This window comes from Bidens hawaiensis, unplaced genomic scaffold, assembly GCF_021521415.1.
Source record: "Bidens hawaiensis isolate Kalapana, Puna unplaced genomic scaffold, B.hawaiensis_p1.1 tig00006961_1, whole genome shotgun sequence".
Taxonomy (NCBI): Eukaryota; Viridiplantae; Streptophyta; class Magnoliopsida; order Asterales; family Asteraceae; genus Bidens; species Bidens hawaiensis.
Genome location: NW_027491477.1, coordinates 431,296 through 442,162, shown reverse-complemented (window position 1 = coordinate 442,162; position 10,867 = coordinate 431,296). Strand labels below are relative to the sequence as shown.

Below are 10,867 nucleotides of genomic sequence, written 5' to 3'. Positions count from 1 at the left end.
AGCTAATCAGATGACTTCATTCAAGGTCGTGTCGAATGTTCAAGGTGATATTATTTCATGGTTATTTGATCCTGATTTGAAAGTTTGTATTGTTAAATGGGAAAAAGGGATACAATACTATGAAAAGATTATTGATGTTCTCTCCTTACCGCGTTGGGATGTTCGTACCCTCGCGTGAAGGCCATTCATGAATCGTGGGGGAAATCGACATGTAGACTGGTTTCATCAGCATCTGCTGTTCGAAGTCAACCATGGTTTTAAGTTTTTCAAACCACAGATTCCAACTCATAAGCGCATCGATGAGATTGATCCAAGGACGGGTTGGAGGAAGTTGGTTCTTAAGGTAAAGCCGCCAAAGACTATGAAGCGTATGCCGGTGAAGACGTTGAATCAACATATGTATTTATCATTCAACCGCTGGTACTACGACAACCGAACTGGCGAGGCCGTTATTGTCTTGGGTAAAGGGTTAAAGACCGAGCTGATAAAGATCATCGATCCGACGTGGCTCGTGAACTTGACAGAGACCGACAATGACGTGCTTTTCAAGAACGAGATTTTATTTGAGCGCCGTGAAGACTATGACCGAGCAATGCAGTTTCAGCGTGTTGTTCGTGTTTGTCATGAGCATGGTATTCACAGCTGCAGAGACCGGCAGTCCAAGCGCTTCAAATAAATTAAAGACAAAGAGCTCAAGACGAGGGGGTGTCTGTTAGTACACGGTTTTGCGTCTCAAGTCTTTGTAATTATCGTTTATGTACTTATCGTTTAATTAATGTAATATTTATTAAGTTATTAATGTAACGAAGTGGGTGGCTAGTTCGTTACGGAATGTGGAACGAACTAGACCTATCTTCTATATCTAGTGTTTCATACACTAATTAATTTAAGTATTGAGTTAACAGTATCGAATCTCTGTCCAAATCGTTTTTCTCTCAATCTTCAACCTAATATTATACATACACATATATACAATTAATATATATGCATAGACTTAACATTAACATATAATCAATATATAGCATCATGAGCTAGATCAATTTAGTTATTATTATCCTAGATCTGATTGATTAAGGTATTCACATTATTATTATATTATATTATATTTAAAACCCAATTTACACAATTAACCCTTGAACTTTAAATAACTTTAAAATTTGTTTTTAATCTTTATTTACCCCCTTGAACTTTTGAATGTTATAAAAATGATATAAAAGTTTATGAAGTTAGATATCTTTTGTATTATACTTGGGTGGCTCAGGATTCGTTAAAGTACAACCTTAAATACCGGAGTTTTATTATTTAAACGAAACGAATAGAAAATGATTGATTTATAACTTGACAAAACTTGAAATATATATATTTATATTTATACATATATTTATAAATAAAAAGAGGCCGAAAATTTAAAAGTGGTCGGATTTTCGGTTTTGAAAAGTAACGAATGTTATAAGACTCACAACTTTTGGAAATTTCGTCCCGAAATTAAAATAAAAATAATTTTTTTTAAAGAGAACAACTGATATACGGAGTTGTTAGAAGTTTTAACAATTTTATACATAATAATAATAATAATAATAAATAAATAAAATAACGTCGATCTTTGAATGACCAGAAAGAACGCCACAAATGGAAATATGACAATGAAAATTATATATAGGATGTACCAGCGGCATATCCACCATGACCTTATCATATTTTATTTGTCTCATTCCCCCAAAATCATTCCAAATTCTGAGTTATTTCACACAACCGGACTTATTATATTTTCCATGCGAGTACTTTGATAATTACGTTTCGACCCATAATTACCTCTATCATCGGATGGTCCACATAATTCGCCCCATTGTGTGGTTTTTAAAACATAGACATTAGATAAAAAAAATTCTCAAATAGAACGTTAAAAACCGAGAACAATGAACTACAAAGGTCAAAATTTATAAAATATATCGGTACACCATTAAGGTCAAGGACAACGCGAAAACACCAAGTCAGGTAAGTGAAAACACCGAAGTCTAAACAAAGTAAAAGATGTTGCAACCGAAACAACGAGGTAATAAAAATAACAATCGAAAACATCAGAAACATGCACATCGCAACATGCAGTTGAAATAACGGGATCGAGAATAATGTGGTAGGTAAACGTAACATTTAACCAACGAAATTTGAACATGTAAAATTTGATAACCCATTGGGTTCAAGAATAGATTAGACAAACAAAACTTTTATATATCAGAATATCAAAAGTTTAACAAATGTAAATCTCTTAATAAATTTCAACGTTACTAACGGCAACATTGAGATGAATAAACAATTACATCTTACAAACATGTAAATTTATAATAAAATGAAATGAGTAAACAAAATTTTACTCTCAAAATCGGTTAAGTCTGTAAAAAGAAAATTTCCATTAGTAACATTGCGTTTATCAAAGTAAACAATTGAAATTTCGAAATCAAAATAAAGCATTTGTCTCAGATTGACGAAATCAAGAACAAGCAAATTGTTCAAATAAAACATTGCGTGAAAGAGAAGTAAACAAATAACCAAAACAATTTGTGTAAAAATAACATAACATAAACTCAGCATGTACATGGAACACAGTCCCTGTTCTAAGTAAACAGATTCGTTTGAAGAGAGCCGGTCACCGATAGTCAAATGTAGAAACAAAATGAAAATATGGTTTCTATTAGGTAAGTATGTACACATACATGTTCATAGTCCCAATTTACACTTAACAGTTACGTTGATGGGAAATTGGTCATAGACCCCGAGATAACAAACGTAAACCGATTAAAAAAAATGCAACTAAGAATGATATACGAATTTTGCGTTTCGTAAACTACAAACGAATATGGATCAAAGATTAATGAACAAATGAAATAAACTTTGTAAACAACATTCTAAAGAAGTGGATAAAAATCACTTTAGGTATTTCCGAAAAAATACGTGAAGGAGAAATTAAAGAAAAGAAAATGCAGCTTGCGACATTTGTCTTCTTGAGTGTTTGTTTGATTGTGGTATGAAAGTTAACGTGAGAGGTGGTGCCATGATTTCAGATGAAACTCATTGTCGTTAGTGAAAGGGAAGGGAAGGAAGGGATATATATATATATATATATATATATATATATATATATATATATATATATGTTAATTTAAAAAAAATTTGGTAACAAAACGTGATGTTTTATATCTCATGATAAAATAAAATTTATTTTATTTTATTTAAGCAAATAGTTTTTAACTAGCGCTAAACTTGCGAATTTTATAAAATCCTTAACGTAAAAATAAATGTTTTCTTTTATTGAATGAAAAATATCAAAAAGATTGTCGGATAATCTGACTTGTTGAATGAAAAATAGCCTCTAAGGGTTTAAGACTTGTTTGAAGCAAAATAGTTTACTTTAACTATTTTATTTGAAAGAATAGTAATAATAGTAGTGACGATGATACCAGTAATTAATAACAATAATCATACAAGAAGATGTGGATCAAGATCTTACTGAAGACCACATAAAAGATCGTTGAATGATGCGCGATCCGAGGAGCTTAGTCGAAGATCAAATATGATGAAGGCAGAAGATGAAGATATTACATGAAGACACGTTAAAGACACCGGTTCAAATCAACTTTGGAATATGAAAATTTGTATTTTATATTCATTTTATTAATTTTTGTAAATAGTGTTGTACTCGTATATTTCTCATTACTAGCGAGAGTATCGTTAGAGTTCATTTTATTTTATTTTTTATCAAAAAAGTAACCAATGTTCTACATATAATCAATATAATTTTTTTAACAAGATTGACTCCACCCCATATTATTGCCACCTATATGTTATGCATTGACTCCATCCCCGTATTATTGTCACATACATGTTATGCATTTTTTTTATTAGTATCGTTGTATGCCATCTTCCATTCCCATGAATCGCTAATGTTACTCTAGGCCATAACTAATCCGTTGTACGTATTTTTAGCAGCAGCCACCATTTCGTAAGCAAAGCACTGTGTTTGCGTCTATTATGCTTACTATACTCCCGACCCCTAATCCTCCGAAGTCTTTAGGAGCCATGGGCTTTTTCCCGTGCCACCCTCCTACCCATAGTAACATCTCTCCGCATGGATTTCCTCGGAATCCCTTGGAGTGTATTTATGACTTAATTCGGGTTTTAGAGATACACAGATAATATGTAGGAAGATTTCCCAAAACTGTCCTCGTTTTAGTTATTCTTCATCCAAATAATAAGGCCTTGGTGAATGGTTTATAATAATACTATTGGTGTAACAACTCTTATTAAATGGTTTGTATTAACTTTTAAGATTTACTTTTTTCCCGATTATAACTAGACAAAATATATGTTAATAACATAATTACGTACAAACAACTGTATGGAATTTTTTTTCCATATTCCAACAAATTAATATTAAAAAAGGAAAATTCCAACACGATTTGTGTGCTTTGTCTGTTGACGTTGACTTTAGGTTGCAATTTGCATGTCAACGTTTGAAAAAAATGCATCAATTGGAAAACCTGTAAAGCCTCATGAATAATCATTCCAATCCTCAAGAACCGTTTACTTTCGATCAACGAGATATAGTTATTTGTTGTTCTATTCGTATTCTTTATGAATGATGGAAAGGAAGGATACAAAATATATATGTTTATTCAATTTGAATATCTTAGACAAAATCCTATGCAACGTAATTGTACAATAAAATATAAAATTGTTTTTCTTAAGGGCTAAGACACCAACCCTGATCGTACTTACAAATGTTACACTATTGTCAATGTAGCTGATCCGTAATTTTTTTTTCATGATGCTCATTAATTTTGAGTAGTTGATGTCTATCGCTAATTAATTATTAACTTATTTCAGTTCGAGTCCAGTCGTTTCACATTTTATAAAATTAAATAATTTTTTGGCTTAACTTTTATTTTGACATTCCATCACATTCATATTTCCTAAATCTACAAATTTAAACTCATATAAGTTTTAAAAATATTGGATTCAGAGTCCAAGCAGAATCGTTAGTTTTTTGTTACAAATTTAAGTTTATATTGGATTCATGGTACATGCGGAAACATCCTGGTACCCTCAGAAGTCATCCGCGGGACGGAGTACTTGTCCGCGTAAATGACCAAGAGGTAAGGCCCCGGAACAGCTGTCAATAACTAACTACCTTCTAGAAGATTTATCAAGATGCTTTTTTGGGCAATACATGATCTCTCGCCCAATGAATAAAGGACACCTGGCAAAGCCGTTATAACCGTGCACATGGTCAGGGCCGTCCATCATCCTATCACGTCGTGACACGCGTCCAGGTTGTTATACATGCACATGCAACGTATAACTAAACCTATCATATGAGGACACGTGTCCAGGTGGTTACGAGAGCATCTTATAAAAAGAACAGTTGGCTCAATCATCTTCTCACACCCTTCGACTATAAATACCTTCTAAACGATCATAAGGTATTCATTGATTCACTCCCACTGTACTCTCACTATTTACTTAAGTACTTTATCTTCGTCGGAATTGTACTTATTCTCACGCCGGATGGTGGTTACGGGAAGACTCCCCTCTTGTCCTTCCCGTAACGAGCTCACGGTGTCTGTTTTGCAGGTTCACGTCACTGGACTTTGGGAATCGGGCTTGTATCGTACTGAGCGTTAACCGTATCCTACCCTGTGGACTCATCGGATCTAAGACCCGTCAAGGGCAGTAGATCCGTGTTTCTTCATTGGTGCCATCCGTGCTTTTGTTAGAACAGCAATAACATTTTTCCATTTCGTTGAACGATATGAGTCAAGTTCCTGAAGGGCCGACGGGGACCTCTGTGCCTGATTCACGTGTTACCGGAACAGAAATACCTGAAGGCTTTGCTTCAAGTATGTTTGCACGTGTCACGGCCCCTAATTCACGAACTGCTGATGTAACGCCCGGAGGACGTACCCTCGAGCATATTACATCACCAGTTGGGTTAACCCCCACTAATTTGGGAACTGTCACAGCACCAGGGGGATCTAACCTTGGTGACTTAGGACGAATTATGAGGGACACCCACCGGACTCGTTCGGAATTAGGTCTGGAAGATGATTCTGGTGAGTCTAATCCAGTAAGGACTCATAATCAAAATTCCAGACCTACGGGATTGTTGCCTTCGAACGATGGCTTCGCATCCAGCAAGAGAACTTGGTAGCCGAATATGAGCGTAGAGTACGCAACGAGCGTTTCCATGCTCGAAATCTGACTTATGAGGAATCTCCCAGGAGATCCTCTCCTCCACCAACGGAGAGATAAAGTCAGATCCGTTACAGTCAATGAATGGAACAATATCCAGTTGAAGTAAGAAGGTTACACCCTCTTCCTCGTGTGGACATGCGGATACCGTCTTACTTAGATGACTTTGATGGTCAGGATTCGACGTATCATCCTGATGGTGTTTATTACACGGGTGACAGTCAACTCCATTCACGTGGAGGGGCTAGTCACCCGTGGCCAGTTGTTCGCCATGCGGAATATCACAGTGATGCTGAGCATGACTTTTCAAAACCGTATCGCCCAGAATCCTTTGCTGAAAAATCAAAGTTTATCTCAAGCATTGCGACAGCTCCATTCCCAATGAACGCAAAAATTCCAACATCTGTTGGGACGTACAATGAAATGACAGATCCCAGCGATCATTTGCTGAGATTTGTCGTGGTTGGAGGAGTCGGTGGTTGGACTCTTCCATACTGGTGTCACATGTTTGCATTAACGTTCACTGGAGCTGCGCGAGAATGGTTTGAGAAACTACCTGGTGGGCAGATTACAAGTTGGAATGACTTTGTATCCAAATTTTCTCAGCATTTTAGCCAGCAAAAAAAAAACATACTCGTGACCCCTCAGAAATATTGGATGTATCAAGGTGAAATAATGAGTCTATTGAAGACTTCATTACTCGTTTTAATAACGAGAGCCTTAACATTGGTGGGGTTAGTGATGATTTGAAGAGAGGAGCATTCCGCAAGAACGTGAATAGTGATGCGTTGATCCGTACTCTTACGGGAAGAGACGGAATGCCCGAATCTTGGGATGAGATTATGAAGGCGGCCAAATTGTATGCAAGAACCGAGAAAACTTTGGGCTTTAGTAGCCAGAGGCAATTGCCAAGGGTCGAGTTCCAAACTCCGAGACCAAACAAGCAAGCCAAGGGAACAATTTGGTCAAGGCTTCAACCAAACTCAGAACCATCAAAGCAATTCGATGCAAGGTCTTTGATAGGTAATAAGAACAAACAAAACTTTTCAGCTCGATCTTCTAACAGCTGGACTCCGTTGTCAAAGACTCCCTCAGATATTCTCACCACCGAAAATCTGACTTTCCGGAAGCCTCAACCATTACCAAGGAAATCGTTCCTTAATAATAAAAAGCACTGCTCGTATCATAACGATATTGGACACAACACAAATGAGTGTGTGGCCCTAAAGAACGAGATCGAAGCAGCTGTGAAAAAAGGAAAACTCGAACATCTGGTCAAAAGACCAGGGACTAGTAAACTTCCCGCAAGGAATAGCCAGGGCCTAGCCAAAAAACAAGTTAAGGACCTAAACGTCCATTTGATTCAAGGTGGATGTAGGGTTGGAGAAAAAAGGAGAGAGTTCTTGAATGAGGAGTGGAAAAATGAGCCAGTAATTTTTCCGCGAATAAAAGGCGGACCGTGCAACAAGAATCCGTTGATAATCACTACTCTCTTCGGACACTACCGGTCATAGTACGTATTCTTTGATTCCGGCAGTACATCCGACATCATGTACGAACAATGCTTCGAGCAATTGGATGAGGAAGGCAAAGAGCGGCTAAAATCCATCCATGCTACCGTTTATGGATTCGGAGGGGAAGTAATGCACCGCGAGGGGTCATATCCTTCCCGGTCACTCTTGGTGACGGGATCCATTCATGAAATGAGGAAGTTGAATTTTGTAGTCCTACCAGCAACTTCTAAACACGACATCATTCTAGGGCGAGAAGCAATTGGTGACTTCAATGCCCATCCGCCCACTGCCCACGGTGCAGTTGGGGTCCCAACACGCACCGGCGGAGCAATCATTCATGTCAACCGACATTGCTTTGCAACAGAGAGCTCAAAACCCAGCAAGGTCCCGAGGCAAACTCAGAGAACCGAGCCGGAAAAATGGGTATTGAATAAAAAGTTTCCCGATCAGACAGTTGTGATTGGGCCCGCTATCTCTGAGATAGTAAGAACTTTTTTGAAGCAGTTATTAACCAAAAACATGGACATCTTCGCCCGGTAGCCCGCGGACATGACTGGTGTCTCGCAGAGCATTGCTGAACACAAATTGAGAGTAAATCCGATGTTTACCCCAATTGTCCCGAAAAAGCGGAAGATGGGCCCAGAACAAGCAAAAGCGATGAACGAGCAAGTGCAAGATCTTCTTCACGCCGGAATCATCCGGGAAATCAAATACCAGACGTGGGTGGCTAATCCGGTCATCGTTTCAAAGAGCAACAGAACATGGAGGATGTGCATTGATTTTAAGGACATAAACAAAGCTTGCCCAAAATATTGTTATCCGTTGCTAGAGATCGATCTCAAGGTGGATGCTGTAGCTCCATTTAAATTCAAATGTTTCCTTGATGCCTACAAGAGCTATCACCAAATCCGCATGACGGCCGGTGATGAGGATAAAACAGCGTTCCGCACAGATCAAGGGACATTTTGCTATAAAATGATGCCCTTTGGATTGAAAAATGCGGGTTCCACATATCAACGACTAATGGATCAAGCTTTCAAGGGTCAGATAAGTCAGAATCTGGAAGTATACAAGGACGACTTGGTAATCAAAAGCATTGAAGAAGATCAAATGTTAAGAGACATCGAAGAAACTTTCGAACTCTAAGAAGTATCATCATGAAGCTGAACCCAGCTAAATGTTCATTTGGGATGGAAGAAGGGAAATTCCTTGGAGTGATTATCACAGGCGCGAGCTTCAAAGCCAATCCTGATAAAGTCCAGGTCGTAGCCCGCATGCCTTCCCCTTCTTCCCTCAAAGAAGTTCAGACACTTAACGGGAGATTAGTGGCGCTAAATCGCTTTCTAGCAAATCATGCGGAAAAATCTTACCCATTCGTGTCAACACTAAGAAATTGCCTCAAAAAGGCACATTTTAAATGGACCGTGGAAGCTGAACAAGCATTCCAAGAAGTCAAGAAATGTTTGATGGAGTTGCCTACGTTAACAGCTCCTTATGCGGGAGAACCGTTGACGATGTACTTATCGGCATCTGACATTGCTGTGGGAGCCGTACTACTGACGGACAGAAAAAACGTCTAAACTCCAATTTAGTATGTCAGTAGGACGTTGTCAGATCCGGAGACCAGATACTCAATGTTAGAAAAACTTGTCCTAACACTGGTCTATGCAGCCTGACGGCTCCGCGGGTATTTTCAGGGATATCCCTTAAACATCCTAACTGGATACAAACTCAAGAATGTACTGAGTAAGCCTGAATTGTCTAGGTGATTGGCAAAGTGGGCCATTGAGTTGGGTGAACATGAGATCGAGTATAAACCCAGACCAGCAATCAAGGGACAGGTGCTTGCGGACTTCGTTACCGAGGTTCCGCAACACAAAATAAGGAATGTTTAATCGAGCAACAACCCCAACTCCTCCTGAACAAGGGAAAATTTGGTCATTGTTCGCGGACGGAGCTTCAAGCAGCGAGGGGTCTGGAGCAGGCCTCAGGCTAGTCAACCCCGGGGGCCATGAGTTCACATATGCCATAAAGCTAGACTTCAAGAGTACTAACAACGAGGTAGAATATGAGGCTTTTCTGGCAGGCTTGAGGATAGCCAAGAAACTCGGGGTAAAACATTTGGAAGCACGAGTGGATTCTATGCTTATTGCTGGGCAGATTAATGGTAATTACGACGCAAAGAATGATGTTATGGCTTCCTATCTGTCGCAAGCAAAGGACTTAATTTGCCAATTCTCTTCTTTTAAAGTTGTACACATTAGGAGGAGCGAGAACAAATCTGCGGACGCTCTTAGCAAGTTAGGTTAAACAAATTTTGAGCACTTTGCTAAGGATATCCGCATCGAAGTCCTGGACCACCCGTCCGTTCCACAAAATCAAGTTTTGTTAATCCAAACGGGCGTCGAATCATGGATGACACCGATTAAGGCCTATTTATCATCTGGAGTCCTCCCAACAGAAAAGGCTGAGGCACGGAAGATAAAACACAAGGCCTTGAATTACCAAATGAATGATGGTGTGTTGTACCGGAGATCGTTCTTAGGACCGTTGTTGCGTTGTGTGGACGCGGAAGACGCGAACTACTTAATACGAGAAGTACACGAAGGCATTTGTGGCCTACACGCTGGTCCTAGAATGACTGTAGCAAAACTCATGAATGCGGGGTATTGTTGGCTTGGCATGCATCTAGACGCTGTGCAAGAAATCAAAAAGTGTGATTATTGCTAGCGTCATGCCCCCAATACGTTACGCCCAAAGAACGGATTGATTCTGGTAACATCCACATGGCCGTTCCAGAAATGGGCTATTGACATCATGGGACCTTTCCCAGAAGCTCCTGGACGAGTCAAATTCTTGATAGTGGCCATTGATTACTTCACCAAGTGGGTCGAAGCCAAACCGGTCTCATCAATAATGGCATCGAGTGTCAAGAAGTTCCTATGGGAATTCATTATTTTCCGGTTTGGTCTCCGCAGGAATTGGTAAGTGACAATGGACCCAATTTGCAGACAGCGGACTACAGGAATGGCTGAAAGAACTTCAAGTCATTCAAAATTTCACATCAGTAGCACATCCACAAGCAAATGGTCAGGTTGAGAGAACCA

The 10,867-nt window shown here is 38.9% G+C and overlaps 2 protein-coding genes across 2 annotated transcripts; both read left to right on the top strand.

Annotated features, from left to right (window-relative positions):
• Positions 1–9,647: 9,647 nt before the first annotated feature.
• Positions 9,648–10,070, top strand: LOC143634006 (uncharacterized). Its single transcript, XM_077102198.1, has one exon. The coding sequence runs from the start codon at positions 9,648–9,650 to the stop codon at positions 10,068–10,070; it is 423 nt and encodes a 140-aa protein (XP_076958313.1).
• A 105-nt stretch (positions 10,071–10,175) lies between these two features.
• On the top strand, positions 10,176–10,490 carry LOC143634005 (uncharacterized). The gene has a single exon (XM_077102197.1). It carries the CDS (start codon positions 10,176–10,178, stop codon positions 10,488–10,490), a length of 315 nt encoding a protein of 104 aa, XP_076958312.1.
• The last annotated feature ends 377 nt before the right edge of the window (positions 10,491–10,867 follow it).